Here is a 23,081-nt window from a genome sequence, read left to right on the forward strand (position 1 = left end):
TTGTACTACAAAACCTATATGGACAATAAGGAATCTGAATTACTTCAAGAATTCCATATAAGTGAATGTGTCAGAGCTAGTTTCTTCACTCAAAGCACATACGTGTTTCCAGAGTAAATCCAGGGAAGTCAATGGAATAAGAGTTATGCTATGGAAAGACATTTCTTTAAAGACCTTATGGTGCTGATGGAAATGGTTACTAATCCCTGCTGAATATGGCTGTCACCAACAGAACGTTACTGCCTCTCAACTATCTCCTGTTCATATGAATGCTCTCTCATCTCTTTTAGAAAATTTGAGCATCATTCAGACATTTTTCCTAACTGTTTAAGGTATCCATCTGTCCACACAGATGTAGCTGAGAATAAAACTTGATCCTAAGTTGTCTTATTCCTTATGATTGTGACATGAGTTTATAAATTCCCTATCTAGTAAAGTCAGTGATTTGTCTCAACAAAAAATGACATGGCTGTTTGATCATGTATTTCCAACCATCATTTTGCCTTTAAGAACATGTTTTATTTAGAGTAAATATGAATGCTGAATAACTCGGTAAACTTCACCTTAAGTCAAGAAGTCAATGTCTAATTAACAGAATATTCACCTTAAGATACAAAGTCAGTTTCTTGTTTAGAAACTTAATCTAATATTATTGATAAAAAAAATCAAAGTTCCTGAATAATATCTGCTTGTCCAGCCTAATTGGTTGGTTAGCTAAGAAATTTATGTTTTGTCTACAGTACTTTTATGGTTTAAGGCTGCAAATTAGGTATAATAAAATATCTTGGCAGATTAAATAGCTAGTATTTGGTTTTGTAGTAGAAATATCTTGGATTTATGCTTTAAGAAGGAAAAAAAAAAAACAGTGGACAAAGACAACAAAGCAAGAGCTGATTGGGACCATATGTCAGACTCAATGTTCCTTCTCTTTTTTTCCTCTGCACATTATCTGAGATACCTATCCCATGCCCCAACATCTTAATCTAAAGATTAGATTGATAATTGATTATACTTTTGAGACCTACATATATCTTAAGTAGAACAGCATACACTGCACATGGGCTCAGTTTTAAAGTTGAAGATATATTGCAAGTTGCATGAGGCATTCTGTTTTGTTCCATATAGCATCTGCATGTTGAAATCTGCAAAGTATACCTGCACGTTGAAGGTTATTGAAGAGGCAATATTGTCAAACTCCATGAGGGATATTTTGACCAGGGCTAAAGAAAAGGTTTTATATTGCTTGAAAAAACAGTGATGTTGCGCTGAAGCTCACATACTTCTAACAGATTAGTAGTTTAATTTGCAATGGCTTCTCCATTATAAATGCTGCTTCCAATTTTTAGGTGGCTTGTATTTTTTTTTAAGCTTTAAAATCTGAAGAGGATGACTACTATATTAATGGTGCCTGGACTATTGACTGGCCAAGAAAATTTGATGTTGCTGGAACAGCTTTCCATTACAAGAGGCCGACAGATGAACCAGAGTCTTTGGAAGCACTAGGCCCTACTTCAGAAAATCTCATAGTCATGGTAAAGTTATAATTAATATATTTCTGAAATTTGAAATACATATTTATGTTCTTAGGAAAGACAAGGCCATGAATGAAATCAAAATAGGTTGTGTTTACAAAGAGCATACAGCTTGCCTTGCTGGGACTAGCTGGGACACAGCTTTTTAACACAGCTTGCTTATCTTTCAAAACTGACAGGCAAACATTGTGATGAAAAAGGGATAAAGTCAGAAGAGCCCCAGGAAATCTCCCAGAAAATGCCACATCTGTGTTAAATGTGCTTTGGAATAATGGTAGCAGAAATTGTAAATGGGACATATAATGTATCTCTGCATACTGCTGATACATGGAAGTGTCAAGATATAGCATGACAGTTCCTGACAGTTCTGTAGATGTCAGTGTTTTTAAGCCTGGCCTGAGTGTGAAGTATACTTTTATCACAGCAAGAGTATCATGATTTGACCTGTATTAAAGTATGTTGCTGTGACATACATTGCTCTGAATAGATTGTACAAAATATGAGAATGTAACAGAAGATGTGACCAGGGTCCTGGTACCCTGTCTCTGACGGCAGGCAATAGTGGGCCTACTGTTGCTCTACTGTGTTGAGGAGGAGTATAAGAACAGGGTGATACTTGCCCAGTATATTCTATCAGCTGCCAGATTTGCAGTTCAGGGATTGCCTGAGCCAGACAGGATATTTTTGTGTATAGAATGATTGTTGCATGGATATTCACATTTTAGGTGACATTTTCAAACACCCAAATCCTGTTTTTTTTCTGCTGTAGCTGTGGATAAGCTAGAGTCCATATAGAATGAGTTACACAATGATTAATAGTGTCTTTTCTCATTCAGTCAGTGCCACTGACTTTCTTACTGAAAGTTCTCTGCTCTTTTGTCCAATGGAGATAGGCAAATATGCCTCTGCAAAATATCACAGAAGGTAGAAGGGGATGAGAAATAGCTCTAAGATGTGTCAGATTGCTGCATCTTATCATGTTATATATTATTAGTAACAGAAAGAAAAATTTAGGTAGAGAATCAAAGATTAGTGTTGGACAGGTGGTATGTGGAAGTGCAGTTCAACAGTGAGGGTAGATGAAAGCTCATAGTGATTGTTGCACTTCCATCTGTATCACTTGCAGTGATATAGCTGCAGCGAAAGTTTTGATATTCCTTTAAAGGAACCACAGGTGTGATTACACCAAGCTAATGCTGTTGGCTATTGCATTAGGGGAAAACAATGACCTCAGCAACAGTCTGTTGCTGTTACTATTATTACTATTATTATAGTCACTAGAAGTGTAAGCAAGGGCAGAGCTAGGTTCATAATTGCTATGTGGGTAGCTCCTCACAAGATTTCAGTGAGGACTGCTGCATGTTTGCACAGTAATGTCCTTAACCAACTTTGACCTCACGTAATTATTCAGCTACCAAATTAACTTCCATTAAGACATTAATTTTATGAAAACTGGCTTTTTAGAACAATTATGTCAAGAATAAAGAACTTACAGAAGTTATAAAGTTATGTCAAGGGAAAAAAAGACAAAGCTCACCTTAGACAATAATACTTTTCTTTTATATATGTTTTAAAAGTTAGTCCAGATTCTTTTGGGAATACCTAAAAGAACTACTATGGCTTCCTTTATTACTTTTTTCCCTTCCACATGACATAACACATACCTAGATTAAATGTCACTGTAGTTGCTCTCTGCTTGCCTGTTTTAATGGTATAACCAGTTGTTTTCAACTACAGATTCTGCTACAGGAACAAAATTTGGGTATAAGGTATAAATTCAGTGTTCCCATCTCTCGCACTGGCAGTGGAGACAATGAAGTTGGCTTTGCATGGAATCATCTGCCTTGGTCAGAATGTTCTGCCACTTGTGCTGGAGGTAAGACAAGCTTCAGGGTAAACTGAATTGCAAGATACAGTTTACTACATAATTATGTAGGTAACTAATTGAAAACATTTCTTTCAGACATGCCTCAAACCTTAATTTAGTGAAAGAACATTTATTTTATCACAACGGATTTTGTTGTTTTCAAGTACATTTAATATGTTCAGATCTTTTTGTTAAATACAGTGTATCTTGGCACAGTGTGTCTCTGTCTGCTGATGCTTCTTCTGAGATTCTATTGAAGCTGGGATGTTTGCTTTTCACAGGAGCTTTCTTGATAAAGGACATCAGAAGTTTTAAGTAAGGAGATTAAAAACCAGAAGGCAAATAAGGCAACTGTAAATAAAGGGATGTGTCTTTGTGTGTTTGTAGGTATGCTTCACAAGATCCTAGTCAGCCCTCCTATCTTCCAGCCACCAAAGTTTAGGATACATACTAGCAGCTCCTCTGTAGCAGATGATAACAACTCGATTATACTTCCCAGCCCATAGCAGTATCTGAGAATTATTGCCTATTGGCAGCGGTGGGGGATTTGTAGGTTGTCCCATATGATTCATCATGGGTGCCTTTTGCCCACAATTTACTATATTCCTAATCCTCCCTCTAGTGGCCACCAATGCAATTCTTTACCTCTGGCTGGGAGAGCAGGACAGTTGGCTTCCTTCAAAGCCAACACCATTGCTGCTGCATGGACTGGTGAGTAGAAGTGCTGTGTGAACAGTATCTTTCTTCTCTCTGGAGACTGAATGCATCATCTCCCCAACATACCTCAATTTCAGAAGATATGGGAGAGAGCTTTAAATCTGCCTCAGAATTTCAGTTTTCTACTGCACTGTGCACTGCCCATAGCAAGAGGAAGACACCGTATTTTTTTAAAGAACCTTTGGACCAAATATTTGTCCTTTTCCTTTTTTTACGGCTACTGGAAGTATTCATGTTTAGAATCATCTTGACTCATCTTTCTGCTGGATCCTGCTGTGTCTGTTACTAGTTGTTTGCTGTTTAAATACAGCAGTTTGCTTAGCCATATGTAAGATACAAATGACAGCACAAATTCTATTCTGTGCAGCTAAATAGAGAAAGTCTTGAAACAAAATAGAGGAAGGTGCCAACTTTCTCCAATATTTTTATTGTTCATTTGTTGGCTTCTTGTAATCAAATGAGTGACAGATTGCTTTTTTAACTACTATTTTAACAATGGTGAGTCTGGTAGGAAAAGGAACATTTTAAAAAATCTCATAGCAAAAGACAGTTCCAAGTATCAGTACTGCCAAATCCTATTTTTATGATGGCAATGAGTTAATGATCTTTTTGAAGTCATGGGAAAACTCCCATTGATTTAGGTAGAGACAAGATTTTAGCCATGGATCTTCTGTCATGCAGGTCATTGTCACTTCACAGATTCGAAAGTATACAACAGAAAAAATAATTGGCTCTGAAGGAGTAGGCACTTGTCTAGATAAGAACATTTTGACATAATTAATTAACTTTTAAGGGAAAATTTGTGAATCCGTGATAACTGCATATATTTATTATTCATTTGAAACTTTGGGGGGGGAGGGGGAGGGAAAGATTTTCTTCAGTAGCTTATAGTGGCTAAACCAGGCACTTTTCTCTCCTTTCAACTTAGTATGAGGATATACTGTGGTCACTTATTTTCACTGAGCTCTGTGCTCTGTGTTCATTTAGCTATGATTCGTGTTAAAAACTGTATCTGCTTTCTCCATATGAGTACCTGCTATTCTCCCCAGTTTATGAAGCACCTTTTGCCATATGCCAAAAGAAAACACAATTCTAAAAAGGAGCTGAGTCAGGGAAAAAGAAAGGGAGACAAGGATTGTAGAGACAGAGACCATAACTGGAAAAGCTGGCTAATATAAATATGAAGTGTTGAGAAATCTTAGAAATGAAACCACTGCATGGCTTTGTTTATTTCTATAGGATTCATTATGAAGTCCATTATTGAAATTCTATTATTTACTTGAACTCTGTCTTTAGAAGAGAAATTTTGCTCTGCATCAAAGGATAACAAAATATTCAACAGTTAAAGGATTTCTCACTGAAAGTAAAAAAAGGGCAATAAGCATGTGTGAGGAATATTAGTATGGAAATTATTTTTTATTTATGAGGTTAAAAAAAATATGTAGTGACTTTGGGACAGACTGTGAACAGGTTAAAGGCATCAACATTTTCCTGCCTCTCATTGTAGTTGGTGTAGCACACCTGTAGTGCATGGACTGATCAAGGTTTGATCATATGATATTCCATCTTGATCCAGGAAAGCTCTAGATGATGTAGAGCCAGATATACTTTTATATCAAAGCATAGGCTTTATATCAAAGCTGTAGGCAAATCTAAATTCTAATCAACACATTTAACTTCTTTCCATCTCTGAACATGTCTATATTCTAATGTTGTCTTTTTGTCTAGGTGTATGTTACACTTAAAAAGATGTTTTAAAAGAACATCAATTTTGCAAGTTTTTAGATGCCAGGAAACGACAGAATTAAGGATGACTATGAAATCTTAAATTGTTTTCTGTGGTTGTGGCTGTTCTGTGAAACAGGGACCAGTTGAGCAGGGACCATTCTCTGATCCTGAGGCTGTGTCACAGACTAGCTCATGTCTACTCCACACTATTTAGGTCTAGTTCTCTCTAAATCAGGCTGACTGTATCTGCATTACATAGCATTTGACCAAGTCTGTGACTCAAAACATAGTTATTACTTAGTGTATATTTTTTAATTCAAAGTGTCTAAAAAAGAAAAAGTGAGAACTGCGTACAGCCCACCAGAGTGATATGAACTTGAGGATATGTGCTGAATGTCATGAAGTAGAGCACAAAGGCTAGAGCAGCATTTTGGCAGTGCAAAGTTTAAATAGTTTTGGAGTACTGTATATTGCAGAAGTGTCCGAACTTTGTGCAATCTCTTCTTCATAGTCTTTTGAGAGCAATCCACTGCATTCAGCAATTCCTAGAGCTGCCTGTAGGCCTTGTCTTGGAGAAGGATAACTGGAGCAGCCAGGAGCCAAGGAGCAAGCTAAGAGCAACCTACAATCTTTATTAGGTTGTAACGTGCTGTGTTTTCCACTGGACTTCTATCTTACATTCATCTCTGCTGTGCTGATGAGTCACATCTGAACAGTAAAAGCGCTTTAACTTTTAAAACAGGACCTCTGTTCAGGGCCTGTCTCACTTTTGCAGAATAGGAAGAGCATGCTGTAAATGGAATGGTAGGAAGAAGGAGGAGGGTTTCCTGCTTACGACAGCTCAGTGCGGTGCGAGAGCTCTGGATTCCATTCCTGCCTTCCTTGTGTGGTTCTCATGTGATACTGAGCAACTCAAAGTGTACATTACAGTCTTACTTACTAATTCTCAGTTCATCGTTATCTGGGTACCTCTCAAATGTCTGAGCTCTGAAGCACGCAATGAAGTTCATCAAATGTCTGTAAAGTGAAGTATTCTGAAAACTCAGCTGGGCACCTGAAATCAATGGACTCTTTCCACAGTAGACATTATTCTTCATAGGGGAGTATAGGAGATAAAGTTTGCGAAACAAACAGTTGCATGTTTAGTTGCATTTAAAAACCAGAAGGAAGTTAGTCCTTCTTTAATGAGAGATAGAATAGAATAGTTTGGTTGGAAGGAACCTACAATGATCATCTAGTCCAACTGCCTGACCAATTCAGGGCTGACCACAAGTTAAAGCATGTTATTAAGGGCATTGTCCAAATGCCTCTTAAACACTGACAGGCATGGGGCATCAACCACCTCTCTAGGAAGCCTCTTCCAGTGTTTGATCACCCTCTCGGTAAAGAAATGCTTCCTAATGTTCAATCTAAACCTCCTCTGGTGCAGCTTTGAACCATTCCCATGCGTCCTATCACTGGATACTAGGGAGAAGAGCTCAGCCCCTCCCTCTCCACTTCCCCTCCTCAGGAAGCTGCAGAGAGCAATGAGGTCGCCCCTCAGCCTCCTTTTCTATAAACTAGACAAGCCCAGAGTCCTTAGCTGCTCCTCATAGGACATGCCTTCCAGCCCTTTCACCAGCTTTGTTGCCCTTCTCTGGACGCATTCAAGGACCTTCACATCCTTCTTAAATTGCGGGGCCCGGAACTGCACACAGTACTCAAGGTGAGGCTACACCAACACTGAATACAGCGGGATAATCACCTCTCTTGACAGGCTGGTTATACTGTGTTTGATACACCCCAGGATGCGGTTTGCCCTCTTGGCTGCCAGGGCACGCTGCTGACTCATATTGAGCCTGCTGTCAACCAGCACCCCCAGATCCCTTTCTGCAGGGCTGCTCTCCAGCCACTCCTCTCCCAATTTGTACTTGTGCCTAGCGTTACTCCATCCTAGGTGCAGAATCCGGCATTTGTTCTTGTTAAATTTCATGTCATTAATCATAGCCCAATGCTCCAATCTATCTAGATCCCTCTGCAAGGCCTCTTGTCCCTCAAGAGAGTCAACAGCACTTCCCAGTTTGGTATCATCAGCAAACTTCCTAATGGTGCATTCAACTCCTTGTGTATTTAGTAGTGTAGATTGTGTATTTAATAGTGTCATTCACGTTAAAGGAGAAAAGAACAAAATCATAGAATCATAGAATCATTAAGGTTGGAAAAGACCTCTAAGATCATCGAGTCCAACACCACCATGCCCACTAAACCATGTCCCTAAGCGCCTCATCTACACGCCTTTTAAATACTTCCAGGGATGGTGACTCAACCACTTCCCTGGGCAGCCTGTTCCAAGGCTTGACCACTCTTTCAGTAAAGAAATTTTTCCTAATGTCCAATCTAAACCTCCCTTGGTGCAACTTGAGGCCATGTCCTCTCGTCCTATCACTAGTTACTTGGCAGAAGAGACCAACACCCACCTCACTACAACCTCCTTTCAGGTAGTTGTAGAGAGCAATAAGGTCTCCCCTGAGCCTCCTCTTCTCCAGACTAAACAACCCCAGTTCCCTCAGCCGCTCCTCATAAGGCTTGTGCTCCAGGCCCTTCACCAGCTTCGTTGCCCTTCTCTGGACACCCTCCAGCACCTCAGTGTCCTTCTTGTAGTGAGGGGCCCAAAACGGAACACAGGATTCGAGGTGCGGCCTCACCAGGGCCAAGTACAGGGGCACCATCACCTCCCTACTCCTGCTGGCCACACTATTTCTGATACAGGCCAGGATGCCATTGGCCTTCTTGGCCACCTGGGCACACTGCCAGCTCATGTTCAGCCGGCTGTCAACCAGCACCCCCAGATCCTTTTCCTCTGGGCAGCTTTCCAGCCACTCTTCCCCAAGCCTGTAGCGTTGCATGGGGTTGTTGTGACCCAAGTGCAGGACCCGGCACTTGGCCTTGTTGAACCTCATACAGTTGGCCTCGGCCCATCGATCCAGCCTGTCCAGGTCCCTCTGCAGAGCCTTCCTACCCTCGAGCAGATCAACACTCCCGCCCAACTTGGTGCCATCTGCAAACTTACTGAGGGAGCACTCGATCCCCTCGTCCAGATCATTGATAAAGATATTGAACAGGACCGGCCCCAGTACTGAGCCCTGGGGAACACCGCTCATGACCGGCCGCCAAATGGATTTAACTCCATTCACCACAACTCTCTGGGCTCGGCCGTCCAGCCAGTTTTTTACCCAGCGAAGAGTACACCTGTCTAAGCCATGAGCCGCCAGCTTCTCTAGGAGAATGCTGTGGGAGACAGTGTCAAAGGCTTTACTGAAGCCCAGGTAGACCACATCCACAGCCTTTCCCTCATCCACTAGGCGGGTCACCTGGTCATAGAAGGAGATCAGGTTGGTCAAGCAGGACCTGCCTTCCAGGAACCCCTGCTGGCTGGGCCTGATCCCCTGGTTGTCCCGCACATGCCTTGTGAGTACCCTCAAGACGAACTGCTCCATAATCTTCCCCGGCACCGAGGTCAGGCTGACAGGCCTGTAGTTCCCCGGATCCTCCTTCCGGCCCTTCTTGTAGATGGGCGTCACATTGGCAAGCCTCCAGTCATCCGGGACCTCCCCTGTTAACCAGGACTGCTGATAAATGATGGAGAGTGCCTTGGCAAGCTCCTCCGCCAGCTCCCTCAGTACCCTCGGGTGGATCCCATCCGGCCCCATAGACTTGTGAGCATCCAGGTGGCGTAGCAGGTCGTTAACTGCTTCCTCTTGGATTATGGGGGGGTTTATCCTGCTCGCTGTCCCTGTCTTCCTGCTCAGGGGGCTGAGTACCCTGAGGATAACTGGTCTGACTATTAAAGACTGTGGCAAAGAAGGCATAAATATTCCATAGCTGCTCTGCAAGTGAGCATCATATCCTGTAGAGTGAATTAAGCAGAAACCATATCTCCAAAATCTGAGTTTTATTTTGGTATTTTCTTGAGTTTTCCTAAAAATAGGTTCTTCAGATTTACCAGGTAGTTAAAAGAGCTTGCCTGGTAACAGACAACTCTCTTCTTTTCCTGGATTCATGTACTCATATGTAGGATGAGAATATAATTTCATTCATTTTTAATATCTGTGTCTCAATATCTGTTCTTAGGCTTGGAAATCCAGAATTGCAGCTTTTCTTTTTGTATACTAGAACCAGTATTTTCTGTATTGAAAAACTTTTCTTTAAAATACAAGTTTATACTATCTGAGCTAGTCTTTCCTCTCTGGGAACATTATGTAAAACTGAGCTACATGTTTCTCCATATTAATTCCCTTTCCTGAAAGTTCACTGATAACTGTTCTACTCTGAGTCAAGAGTTTTCAGAAGGAAAGTTTGTTACTATCTTGTATAGGTCTTTATAGCTGGTGGCAGACTTGGACAAGACTACAGGAAAACAATGCCAGAGAATACCAGAATGTACAGTGCAAGTTTATCTAGACAGAGAAGAGTGGGAGAGGAAAGAACACAGGGAATTTAGAAGGTATGGATGGATGAACAGGTTGCTGGAATTCAGAAAAAATTAATGACAACAGAAGATTTTTTAAGGACCTGATTATTTAATTATTTAATGAGAAAAATCTAAGAAAGGGGAAACTAGAATACTTAGAAATAGGAAATAAAACAATAAAATGAAGGCTGGAAAGAGAAGGAAGTGCTAAAATAGAAAAGGATGATCTATATCACTGACAGATCACAGAATTGCAGTTTATTTACTCTCATGCCTGTCTTTCCTTATATGATATCTTGTAGCTTTCCAAGGGCAAGTATATGACTTTGTCCAGATCCATAAGTATTCTTAATAAAAAAGTGAACTGCTGGTGGTATTGTTTAAAAAAATCCAACAAAGGAAAAAAATCCTTCTGTGTATTTTTACTTTTGTATACATTAAAAATAAACTCCAATAAGTGCATACCCCCTTTTTTTATTTTCTTCCATGCTTAATAGAATTCTAGCAATAAATGGCAACAAATGACAGCATTTATTATCTGGAATTTACCAGGTACCCTAAGCATTGGTTTTGATTTCATTCATTCTATTAGAGTTCATCTCCAGATGAGTCAAATACCTTACATATTCATGTTTTTTTTATGAAATATTCAGTCAGTATATTATTATAAGTAAATCGATTGCTCTCCAGTTTCCTTTGCTGCTCATCACTCTTTGTAGAGTGGTGCCTACTATGTTTTTCTTTCATGCCCTCAGATGAATTATGAAACTGTCTTTAGACAAATAACACATACTTGTCCTCATCAAGGAAAATGTAAGTTTGGCTCTGTGATGAACATCTTATGATCTGATGAGTGAGCTCAGAAAGTATGTCTGGATTAACCAGCATGCACTAGTTTTAGTGATGCAAGATTCACTATGTATTGGTACTAGCATCTTTATAATTAACTGTTGCAATCGCAAACCACAATTTTTGGGGATTGCTTTTAAAAATAGATATAGTATTTACATGCCTGCAATTTTAATTCAAGAATAAAATGTTGTCCTAGTTTCGGCTGGGATAGGGTTAAATTTCTTCCTAGTGCTGTGTTTTGGATTTAGTATGAGGAGAATGTTGATAACACACTGATGTTTTCAGTTGTTGCTAAGTGCCCTCCTAGTCCAAGGACAGCTCCCGTGCCTACTGACTGAGCTAGGTACACAAGATGGGAGGGAACATAATCAGGACAGCCAGCCCAGCTGGCCAATGGGGTATTCCATACCATGTGACGTCATGCTCAGTATATGAATGGTAGGCGTGATCCAGGAAGTACCGATCGCTACTTGGTTATCGGTCAGCGCGGGTGGTGAGCAATTGCATTGTGCATCACTCATTTTGTATATTCTATCATTATTTATTATCATTATTTTCCCTTTTCTGTTCTATTAAACTGTCTTTATCTCAACCCACGAGTTTTTCTCGCTCTTACCCTTCCGATTCTCTCCCCGTCCCACTGGGGGAGGGGGGAGAGTGAGCGAGCGGCTGCGTGGTATTTGGCTGCCTGCCAGGTTAAACCACGACAAATGTGCTCCATGTAATTTAAAATTTGGCTACTGAAAGTCATGCAGACTATTTGTGAATTGAAATCTGCAAAACATCTCAGTTCTCTGGAGAATATAGTCACTAAACCACTGGAGTTTTGTTTTCTATTAGAATTGTGTTGACCAGTCATGAGGACATTTTATGTCTTTTATTATAAACTATAGATCTGTAGATTTGAAAGCAGAGTGTTTCTGTCTAACTGCTTGTAATTATTTCCCCAAGAGTTTAAATGAACTTGTTTAGCTGTGCTTTTTATATTATTTTAAGAGAGACCATATACTCAGAGAAGAGTTGATAATTTAAAAAGATTTTTTCAAGGCCCACAGGGCTTAACCAAATTGTAGCTGTTGTCTGGGTAAAAACTGCACTTCCAGACTTTTCCATTTATTTTTCTTGACTTAAAGTTAGAGTCTGAATTTTGTTTCTGAGATGTTATTTTAAATAACACTGTAATTAGACAGCAATGATGTAAAGTTTCCTTAATCCATACCTATGTTTCTTGTATCACAAATCACATACTGTGTGGCAAGATGCTGCAGAACATTTTAAAACTGGATTAACATATCTGCCTGGCATGGATTAAAGATTCTTCACTATGTGAGTGAATAGTGGTGTCTTAGGGGTGATATGCTACCTGACTAATGTTCAATAAATAACATGGCTGGTTTAAATTTTTTTGAAAACTGAGCACAATGATACTTTGTGTTCATAGTACTTCAGAATACTTTGTTATTACATAGCTCCTCAGAAATGAATTTACTAGGGCTGCCAATTTTTAGCCAAAGCCTGGAAGGAAATGTGTCTGATACCAGTAGGAAATTTAGTGAAAACATAACATTAATATCTATGCTATCCCATAAATATATTTGAGAAAATAGTATGCATCATTACAATGCTTAATTATAAAATGTGTATAAATTATTATTTTTTAAGCAATTATATTTGAGGGAAATTTGAGGGAAACCTATTATTTTATCAGCCACCAAGACAATTAAGGCAGCTTGTGATAGAAAGGATAAATGATTATTCATCAGTCAGAGCTGAACATAAATTCTATGTCAACTAGCAGCGCCATGTTACTAGCATTACTGTTTGACTAGTCCTTTTAAATCTTATTTCTCGTTATGGTGAAGTTTGAGTAGAAAACTGCAAAAGAAATACTCCTACTCAGGTTGTCAGATCTGATTTTAATTATTCTCATCTGTTGGCAGTGCTTGCATAGATTTATAGAATTTAAAGTGAATCATCTTGTCACAGCTTCTCAAATATTTAGATCTTCCACTTATTTGTCAAGAACGAAAGGAAGAGATTATAAAGGAGAGCCTAATATGGTAAACATTTTTCTCTCTCTTTCATGCTGCAATTGATATGTCTTTTCTCTACTAAAATAGTACTAAAGGAGGAAAGAACTGAAGAAAATCATGTCTCACTCTGTGTGTGTGTATATAGAAAAATATATATAACAACAACATTGAAGTGTGTCCTGGTTTCGGCTGGGATAGAGTTAAATTTCTTCCTAGTGCTGTGTTTTGGATTTAGTATGAGGAGAATGTTGATAACACACTGATGTTTTCAGTTGTTGCTAAGTACCCTGCTAGTCAAGGACATTTCAGCTTCCCATGTTCTGCCAGGTGCACAAGAAGCTGGGAGGGAGCATAGCCAGGACAGCTAACCCAACTGGCCAGCGGGATATTCCATACCATATGATGTCATGCTCACTATATAAATAAGAGGCATGGTCCAGGAAGTAACGATTGCTGTTTGGGCATTGCTCGGCGAGTGGTGAGCAATTGCATTGTCCGTCACTCATTTTGTATATTCTATCATTATTATTATTATTTTTTTTTTTTTCCCTTCCTTTCTGTTCTATTAAACTGTCTTTATCTCAATCCACGAATTTTACTTTTTTTTTCCCGATTCTCTCCCCCATCCCACTGTGGGGCAGGGGGTGGTGGGGGGAGTGAGTGAGCAGCTGTGTGGTGTTTGGCTGCCTGCTGGGTTAAACCACAACAGTCCTTTTTGGCACCCAACCTGGGGCACAAAGGGTTGAGATAACGACACATCTGACCCAAACAGATTAAAACAAATTTGTTATAAGCATTCATTATATCAGTTTAGTAGTCGCTGGTCACAATGTTGGTTTATTTGCTCTCAGAGTTGTTGCATCTGTTCTTGGAGTTTTGGTATGTAGCACCTTACTGGCTGTATATACTGCTGTTTGTCGGTATTTTTGTGGGGATTGTCATCTCTGGGAAATGGATTAAGGTTATCGCTTTGCTACACTGTGTAACACTGGCTTATGGTATGATAAAAGTATTGGTCATGGGCTTGTACTCAGCACTGCCATCGTTCCCGTGCTTCAGGAGCTATTTCTCTTTTTACCTCTTCTCCTCGAAGAGCCAATTTACGGGGGAGACAGCTTCCTTCACCTTCCCCTTCTCTGCCAGGCTGATTACAATAGCTCTTGAGGATTTTGAATATCCTTGGGATGTTCAAACCAGCATGTTCCTATTGCTATGTCTCCTGAATGTGTTTCAGGCCTTGTTTAAGGTTAGACAACTATTTAAGAATACCACCCAGAGATCTGCCCCGAGGCTGGATAGTTATGAGTGGCAGGGTGTGTGGGATAGTATGGGCAAGTGCCTAGGACAGTGGGCACCTCCAATGTTTTGGAACTTCACCCGTGAGCAAGTGCAGAATCCTGAAAAACTAGTGAAATATTTGGAAAATGTATGCTGTCACCCTGGCAATTCCAGAGAGACCCAGATTACTGCAATGTGCTGGGGCCTGGCCCATGCCTACCGAGCCCTGTTCAACACTATTCAGAACCCTCAAGGGGAAGAGGTGATCTCTGGATCTGATGACAAAATGACAGGCACTGCGGCTACTCCAACCCCAGCGACGGGCACTGCAGCTACTCCTACCCCTGCAACAGGTACTATAGCTGAACCAGAGGACCAACCCTTGCTGGTATCAGTCGTCCCTGTACATAAGAAGAAATCTTTGAAGTGAAAGTCAGGTCATTTAGAAAGGGATGATGGAAATGCAAGACCATCATGAGGAGGGGAGGAGGAAGAGGAAGAACTCATAAATGAGATGGAAACCACCCAATTGCTGAGTGAGTTGTGAGATATGCAGAAAGATTTCAGCCGTTGTCCAGGCAAGCATATTGTTACCTGGCTGCTCCGATGCTGGGATAATGGGGCCAGTAGCCTGGAAGTAGAGGGGAAGGAAGCCAAACAGCTGGGATCCCTTGCTAGGGAAGGGGACATAGACAAAGCGATTGGAAAAGGGACAAAAGCCCACAGCCTCTGGAGGCGACTGCTGTCAGGCATGAAGGAAAGGTATCCCTTCAAGGAAGATGTTATATGCCACCCAGGCAAGTGGACCACCATGGAGAGAGGTATCCAGTACCTGAGGGAGTTAGGCGTGCTGGAGGTGGTTTATAGTGACCTGGACAACAAGCACGTACCTAAGGATCAAGATGAAGTCCAGTTCACGCGACCCATGTGGCGGAAGTTGGTACGGAGCGCACCAGCATCGTATGCCAGTTCGTTGGCAGTACTGTGCTGGAAAGAGGAAGAAGCACCAACGGTGGATGACGCGGTTAGCAAACTCTGGGAATACTAAGACATTGTCTCCTCCTCCCTTGTCTCGGCTGTGGAGAAACTGTCCCGGGAGGTGCAGCAACTCAAAGAGGATATGTCCTACTCTCCACCTGTATGGACCAGTATCTCAGCCATTAGGGGTCAGCGTTTTTCTACTCAAGAGAGAGGATATAGAAAGTACACACCACGGGGCACCCTGTGGTTTTACCTGCGTGACCACGGAGAGGACATGAGGCAGTGGGATGGAAAACCTACCTTCATCCTAGAGGCACGGGTACGTGAGTTGCAAGGAAAAACAGTCACACAAGGGGGTTCTCCCAGGAAAAATGCTGCTCCAGTTTCCAGAAAAAACCTGTCTCATGACGGTCCAGTTTCCAGTGAACAGTTCCCCAGACAGAGTAGAAGGCCTGATCTTACTTTGGATTGCAATGAAGGAATTCTTGACTCACGCTTGCAAGAAGTGAGAAACAAATACTATGACCAGGACTAGAGGGGCCCTGCCTCCGGCCAGGTGGAGGAAAGGGACAACCGGGTTTACTGGACTGTGTGGATTCGATGGCCTGGCACATCAGACCCACAGGAGTATAAGGCTCTGGTGGACACCGGTGAACAGTGTACCCTGATGCCATCAAGCTACAAATGGGCAGAACCCATTTGTATTTCTGGAGTGACAGGGGGATCCCAAGAGTTAACTGTATTGGAGGCCGAAGTGAGCCTAACCGGGAAGGAGTGGCAGAAGCACCCCATTGTGACTGGCCCAGAGGCTCCGTGCATCCTTGGCATAGACTACCTCAGGAGAGGGTATTTCAAGGACCCAAAAGGGTATCGGTGGGCTTTTGGAATAGCTGCCCTGGAGACAGAGGAAATTAAACAGCTGTCCACCTTGCCTGGTCTCTCGGAGGATCCTTCTGTTGTGGGGTTGCTGAGGGTTGAAGAACAACATGTGCCGATCGCTACCACAACAGTGCACCGGTGGCACTATCGCAACAACCGAAACTCCCTGCTTCCCATCCATAAGCTGATTCGTCGACTGGAGAGCCAAGCAGTGATCAGCAAGACTCGCTCGCCCTTTAACAGTCCCATATGGCCAGTGCAAAAGTCCAATGGAGAGTGGAGACTAACAGCGGACTACCGTGGCCTGAATGAAGTCACGCCACCACCGAGTGCTGCCGTGCCGGACATGCTAGAACTTCAATATGAACTGGAGTCAAAGGCAGCCAAGTGGTTCGCCACAATTGACATTGCTAATGCGTTCTTCTCAATCCCTTTGGCGGCAGAGTGCAGGCCACAGTTTGCTTTCACTTGGAGGGGCGTCCAGTACACCTGGAACCGACTGCCCCAGGGGTGGAAACACAGCCCTACCATTTGCCATGGACTGATCCAGACTTCACTGGAACAGGGTGAGGCTCCAGAACACCTGCAATACATTGATGACATCATCGTATGGGGCAACACAGCAGAAGAAGTTTTTGAGAAAGGGAAGAAAATAATTCAAATCCTTCTGAAGGCTGGTTTTGCCATAAAACAAAGTAAGGTCAAGGGACCTGCACAGGAGATCCAGTTGTTAGGAATATAATGGCAAGATGGATGTCGTCAGATCCCAATGGATGTGATCAACAAAATAACAGCCATGTCCCCACCAACTAGCAAAAAGGAAACGCAAGCTTTCTTAGGCGTTGTGGGCTTTTGGAGAATGCATATTCCAGATTACAGCCTGATTGTAAGCCCCCTCTATCAAGTGACTTGGAAGAAGAAGGATTTCAAATGGGGCCCTGAGCAACAACAAGCCTTTGAAGAAATTAAACAGGAGCTGGTTCATGCAGTAGCCCTTGGGCCAGTCCGGGCAGGACAAGATGTAAAGAATGTGCTCTACACCGCAGCCGGGGAGAATGGCCCTACCTGGAGCCTCTGGCAGAAAGCACCAGGGGAGACTCGAGGTCGACCCTTAGGGTTCTGGAGTCGGGGATACAGAGGATCCGAGGCCCGCTACACTCCAACTGAGAAGGAGATATTGGCAGTATATGAAGGGATTCGAGCTGCTTCGGAAGTGGTTGGTACTGAAGCACAGCTCCTCCTGGCACCCCGACTGCCGGTGCTGGGCTGGATGTTCAAAGGGAGGGTCCCCTCTACACATCACGCAACCGATGCTACGTGGAGTAAGTGGGTCACGCTGATCACACAACGGGCCCGAATAGGAAATCCCAGTCGCCCAGGAATCTTGGAAGCGATCAGGGACTGGCCAGAAGGCAAAGATTTCGGAATATCCCCAGAGGAGGAGGTGACGCATACTGAAGAGGCCCCACTGTATAATAAACTACCAGAAAACGAGAAGCAATATGCCCTGTTCACTGATGGGTCCTGTCGCCTTGTGGGAAAGCATCGGAGGTGGAAGGCTGCTGTATGGAGTCCTATACGCCAAGTCGCAGAAACTGCTGAAGGAGAAGGTGAATCGAGTCAGTTTGCAGAGGGGAAAGCCATCCAGCTGGCCTTGGATATTGCTGAACGAGAAAAATGGCCAGTACTTTATCTCTATACTGACTCATGGATGGTGGCAAATGCCCTGTGGGGGTGGTTGCAGCAGTGGAAGCAGAACAACTGGCAGCGCAGAGGCAAACCCATCTGGGCTGCTGCATTGTGGCAAGATATTGCTGCCCGGGTAGAGAACCTCGTTGTAAGAGTACGTCACGTAGATGCTCACGTAGCCAAGAGTTGGGCCACTGAAGAACATCAAAACAACCAACAGGTGGACCAGGCTGCTAAGATTGAAGTGGCTCAGGTGGATCTGGACTGGCAACATAAGGGTGAATTATTTATAGCTCTGTGGGCCCATGACACCTCAGGCCATCAAGGAAGAGACGCAACATATAGATGGGCTCGTGATCGAGGGGTGGACTTGACCATGGATGCTATTGCACAGGTTATCCATGAATGTGAAACATGTGCTGCAATCAAGCAAGCCAAGCGAGTAAAGCCTCTTTGGTATGGAGGACGATGCTTGAAATATAAATATGGGGAGGCCTGGCAGATTGATTATATCACACTCCCACAAACCCGACAGGGCAAGCGCCATGTGCTCACCATGGTGGAAGCAACCACCAGATGGCTGGAAACATATCCTGTGCCCCATGCCACTGCCCGGAACACCATCCCGGGCCTTGAAAAGCAAGTCCTATGGAGACATGGCACCCCAGAAAGAATTGAGTCAGACAACGGGACTCACTTCCAAAACACCCTCATAGACACCTGGGCCAAAGAGCATGGCATTGAGTGGGTCTATCACATCCCCTACCATGCACCAGCCTCTGGGAAAATCGAACGATACAACGGACTGCTAAAGACTACACTGAGAGCAATGGGTGGTGGGACATTCAAGCATTGGGATACACATTTAGCAAAAGCCACCTGGTTAGTCAACACTAGGGGATCTTTCAATCGAGCTGGCCCTGCCCAATCCAAACCCTTACGTACTGTAGAGGAGGATAAAGTCCCTGTTGTGCACATAAGAAATATGCTGGGGAAGACAGTCTGGGTTACTCCTGCCTCTGGCAAGGGAAAACCCATCCGTGGGATTGCTTTTGCTCAAGGACCTGGGTGCACTTGGTGGGTAATGCAAAAGGATGGGGAAGTCCAGTGTGTACCTCAAGGGGATTTGATTTTGGGTGAAAATAGCCAATGAACTGAATTGTATGATGTTAATTGTTATATGATATTGTATATTATTATTCCTATGGTTGCTATCAATGGTATAGCAGTAAAAATCACTCAGATTAATGAAGAAGGAACTCTAATGAATCTAAGCAAAGTGCGACAATGATAGAACCGGACTAGCGCAGCGATCATGGAATCAGAATTGGCTTCAGGATGCAACAGTCCGACACCACACACCATCTCTCCTGCCCTGAAAGACTGTTATGACAGATGGAACCCGAAGTCATGGACTAAATGAACTCAGTGGACATTTTAGAGGGATGGCCCATAGACTAATGGAGTGATATCTCTTTGTATATATATCAAAAGACAAGAAAGGTGGTGGTGATTAATTGGAATGTATTGGAAAATGTGAGACCTAGGCATGACGTAGATGGTATAGAATAAGGGGTGGATACTGTCCTGGTTTTGGCTGGGATAGAGTTAAATTTCTTCCTAGTGCTGTGTTTTGGATTTAGTATGAGAAGAATGTTGATAACACACTGATGGTTTTAGTTGTTTCCAAGTACCCTGCTAGTCAAGGACTTTTCAGCTTCCCATGCTCTGTCAAGTGCACAAGAAGCTGGGAGGGAGCATAGCCAGGACAGCTAGCCCAACTGGCCAGCGGGGTATTCCCTACCATATGATGTCATGCTCACTATATAAATAAGAGGCGTGGTCCAGGAAGTAGCAATTGCTGCTTGGGCATTGCTCGGCGAGTGGTGAGCAATTGCATTGTCCATCACTCATTTTGTATATTCCATAATTATTGTTGTTATTATTATTATTGTTATTATCATTTTCCCTTCCTTTCTGTTCTCTTAAACTGTCTTTATCTCAATCCATGAATTTTACTTTTTTTTCCCGATTCTCTCCCCCATCCCACTGTGGGGCGGGTGGTGGTGGCGGATTTAGTGAGTGGCTGTGTGGTGTTTGGCTGCCTGCTGGGTTAAACCACAGCGAAGTGCTAACTGATTTGAAATTTTGAAGATATCTAAAGATCTAGAAATAAATGACAAATGAGGTAAAGTGTAACATGGTAGGTAATGCTTGACTAGCCAGATATTTTTATATATATAACTCATTTTCTAGACCAAGGAAATGTAGTAGATTAATTCATCTAGACTTTCCTAATACTTTTATTGTCACCTACATTTAATAAAGAATTAGAAAAGCTTAGTAGACAAGAGGCACACTTAAAATGTAAATTACTGGGCCAAAAGGCAGTGAGCCTAGTGGACTGTTTAAAGACCTTTCACATGGCTCATCAGACTTCAGTTTTTCTTGTTCTGATGGTAGCATAAAAAGTCGAAAGCTCTGATGAAATTTGCTGACAATGCAGCGCTAGGAGACATGAGGAAGACTGGGATATGTTGTAGTCACGATAAAGGCAGATTTGATTTTAGTATGTATTTCTTTAAAGGTATTAATGACGCTGGATAAGGTACTAGTAAAATCCCTCTGGAGTACTGGGCACAGTTTGTATTGTGGCTGACATAAACTCAAGTGTGAACAGATGCACAGAAGTGTTATGAGGCTGACCAGAGGAATTGCGTATCTAACACAGAGACTGCAAGAGTTTACTTGGTTAACAGAATAAAGTTCCTTAAACTGAAAGACCATTTTGACTTTAAAAATAGTATTATTTGGCAATAAATGCATCTAGAATGGAAATTAGAATGCTTATAGTAGTCAAAGGTGTGAAGTTCAGAGAAGGAAAATGTACCTGTGTTTAAGGTGGATCTTGATCAGTTTATGAAAGGGGCTATATAGAGTGGTTCTCAACAGTAGAAGGGTGTTGCTTCTAGTTGTATGTTCCAAGTTCCTGTGTTCCAAATTTATTTAATTGCCTTAATAGTGTAAGATCTCACTGAATTTCAGCTTTATATCATTTCATGTAATTGAAATATTAGGTGCTGAGAATGCTTTGAATGGAACATCTTTGTGTGAAGCTCTAAAATCTTTGATACCTGATGGATGAATATCTGAAAGAGAATATTTGTGTGTTAACACAGCCAACCAACAGCTGTGGGGAGGCATGTACTTCAGGTCCTTGAGGGCCCCTCATGCTAATGATTTGAGTTGTTTCTCAATTCCAACTGGACCTAGCTATCTAGCAAAATGATTTTTTTCCAACGTGTAAAGCACATAAATTGAAAATTAGCAAAAAAATGGAGGTTGAATACTGTTCAAAAATGGTATTTTCTTTTTAGCTTGTTCATGTAGATTTGTGTATGTAGGATACACTTGGAAAACAGTCTGACAGTCTTCTGCGCTGTTTAGTGATACCTACTGTTGTCTAATGTTGTGGCATCCAGATACATGTAGAAAGAAGAGCAAATGGAAGAAGCTGATTGGTTTACCTGGCTCACCTGTAAGACATCTCATATGAATCAATATCTTTTTCATAAATAAAGCTTACTTTAAAATGATTGTGATGTTTATGGATAACCTGAGATGTCAGACGTGTGAAATGATTGGCAACCTGATTTAAAGTGCCTACTTTGGGAAGGTTATGTGTAGATGTAATCAAAAAGGAGATATCCCAGCAGCAAAGCTGGGACTCTGGATTTAGGTACTGCAGTAGAGTGAAGACTTCATCATTAGGCATCTTTGGTCTCAACATAGTTAATGGTTTTGAGGTAAGGTGAGGAGGCAGGTGATTTTGAGGGATGATACAAAGTTCTCACCTGCTAAACAGGCAGCCTATAAGAAGCAGTATGTTGAGTGATGAATCTAACTCCTACCCTGGTTGTCAGGAGCATGCACATTTGAGTTGAGGCCACACATGGAACATTTTTATGTGCTTAGGATCCAGACTGCTGTGTTTTCCTGAAAGTATTTGAATTAACAAGACTATATTTTTACATAAGGGATAATACCCATATTTTGCAGGATGCCATGGCAGTTATTAAATAGCAATTACCTATATCAGACTGAAGAGATTTCAACTGGGAGTACATCTCCAGAAGAGTACTCTAACTGTGTGCCATACAATAGTTGAGGAGTCTAAGATGGGTAGAGAAAGGGAAGATTTTTTTAATAAGCATTCTGGGCCACAGTGCAATCAGGGATACAAGATTCATGGGGCCAATGGCAGGAAGACAAGAAAGGGGCTTAATCTGTTACCAGCAAATAAGACATTCATATAGCACAGGCAGGTATGGATTTTCAACCCTGCTCTCAAGATGGTTTAGACATTTTACATCAGACTGTAACTGAATAAAAACTAGAAATAATTTACACACTAGAAACCACAGTCTTGCCACCTTAGCTAAAATAATCACTAAGTCACAGAAGTTAGTGTATGTTCATGGGAAGTAGGAATCCCCTCAGGGTTGAGAAGGGATCATACCTACTACTTCTGGAGCTGCAGCCTCATGGGGGACTGCATGCCATCCTCAAGACTCGTGAAAAAGGAGGTTACCATTTTCCCCAGGTCCTTTGCACATAACGTCATAGAGACATTTCACATGCCTCTGTGCTTAGACTGGGAGACTTCTGTTCATAGCCAAGCAGGATGCTTTGCGGGCCAAACTTAAGGCATCTCAAGGCTAAGCTTGACTCACTATTGGAATTAAATACCTAAATTTCATATAGGTCTCATTTTAGGAACCAAAGTAGGAGTTTTGATTCTTGTCCATAATGAATAACAAACAAAACAATTGCAAGGTAAGTTGTTTAGCTAGTTTAAAATGAGCAAAAGGACTACAAATGTTTGGTGAAAGAAAACCCCATGTTTTTAGTGGGTGTTCAGTGTCTGAAAAACATATTTATACAATTAATTTTATTACTGCACATCTACCTCCTATAAAATGCTTGTCTTAAAATGAAGAGAGGGTTGTAAAGTAAAGTTGGCAGATATTTGAAGCTAGGATGTTTTAATCCCTATTTATTTGTATGCATTTCAC

The 23,081-nt window shown here is 41.9% G+C and overlaps 1 protein-coding gene and 1 long non-coding RNA gene across 4 annotated transcripts in view; both read left to right on the forward strand.

The window, feature by feature from the left end:
* The window catches only part of LOC142074739 (uncharacterized), a 450,900-nt gene that overhangs the window by 282,436 nt on the left and 145,383 nt on the right, over positions 1–23,081 (forward strand). The gene's annotated exons all lie outside the window — the stretch shown is intronic.
* The window catches only part of LOC142074782 (A disintegrin and metalloproteinase with thrombospondin motifs 6-like), a 204,159-nt gene that overhangs the window by 158,743 nt on the left and 22,335 nt on the right, over positions 1–23,081 (forward strand). For all 3 annotated transcript variants that reach the window (XM_075135655.1, XM_075135656.1, XM_075135654.1), the window contains 2 exons: positions 1,369–1,532; positions 3,270–3,408. In XM_075135655.1, coding sequence (XP_074991756.1) covers positions 1,369–1,532; positions 3,270–3,408 — 303 coding nt within the window. The remainder of the gene's footprint in view (positions 1–1,368; positions 1,533–3,269; positions 3,409–23,081) is intronic.

This window comes from Calonectris borealis, chromosome W (genome assembly GCF_964195595.1).
Source record: "Calonectris borealis chromosome W, bCalBor7.hap1.2, whole genome shotgun sequence".
Taxonomy (NCBI): Eukaryota; Metazoa; Chordata; class Aves; order Procellariiformes; family Procellariidae; genus Calonectris; species Calonectris borealis.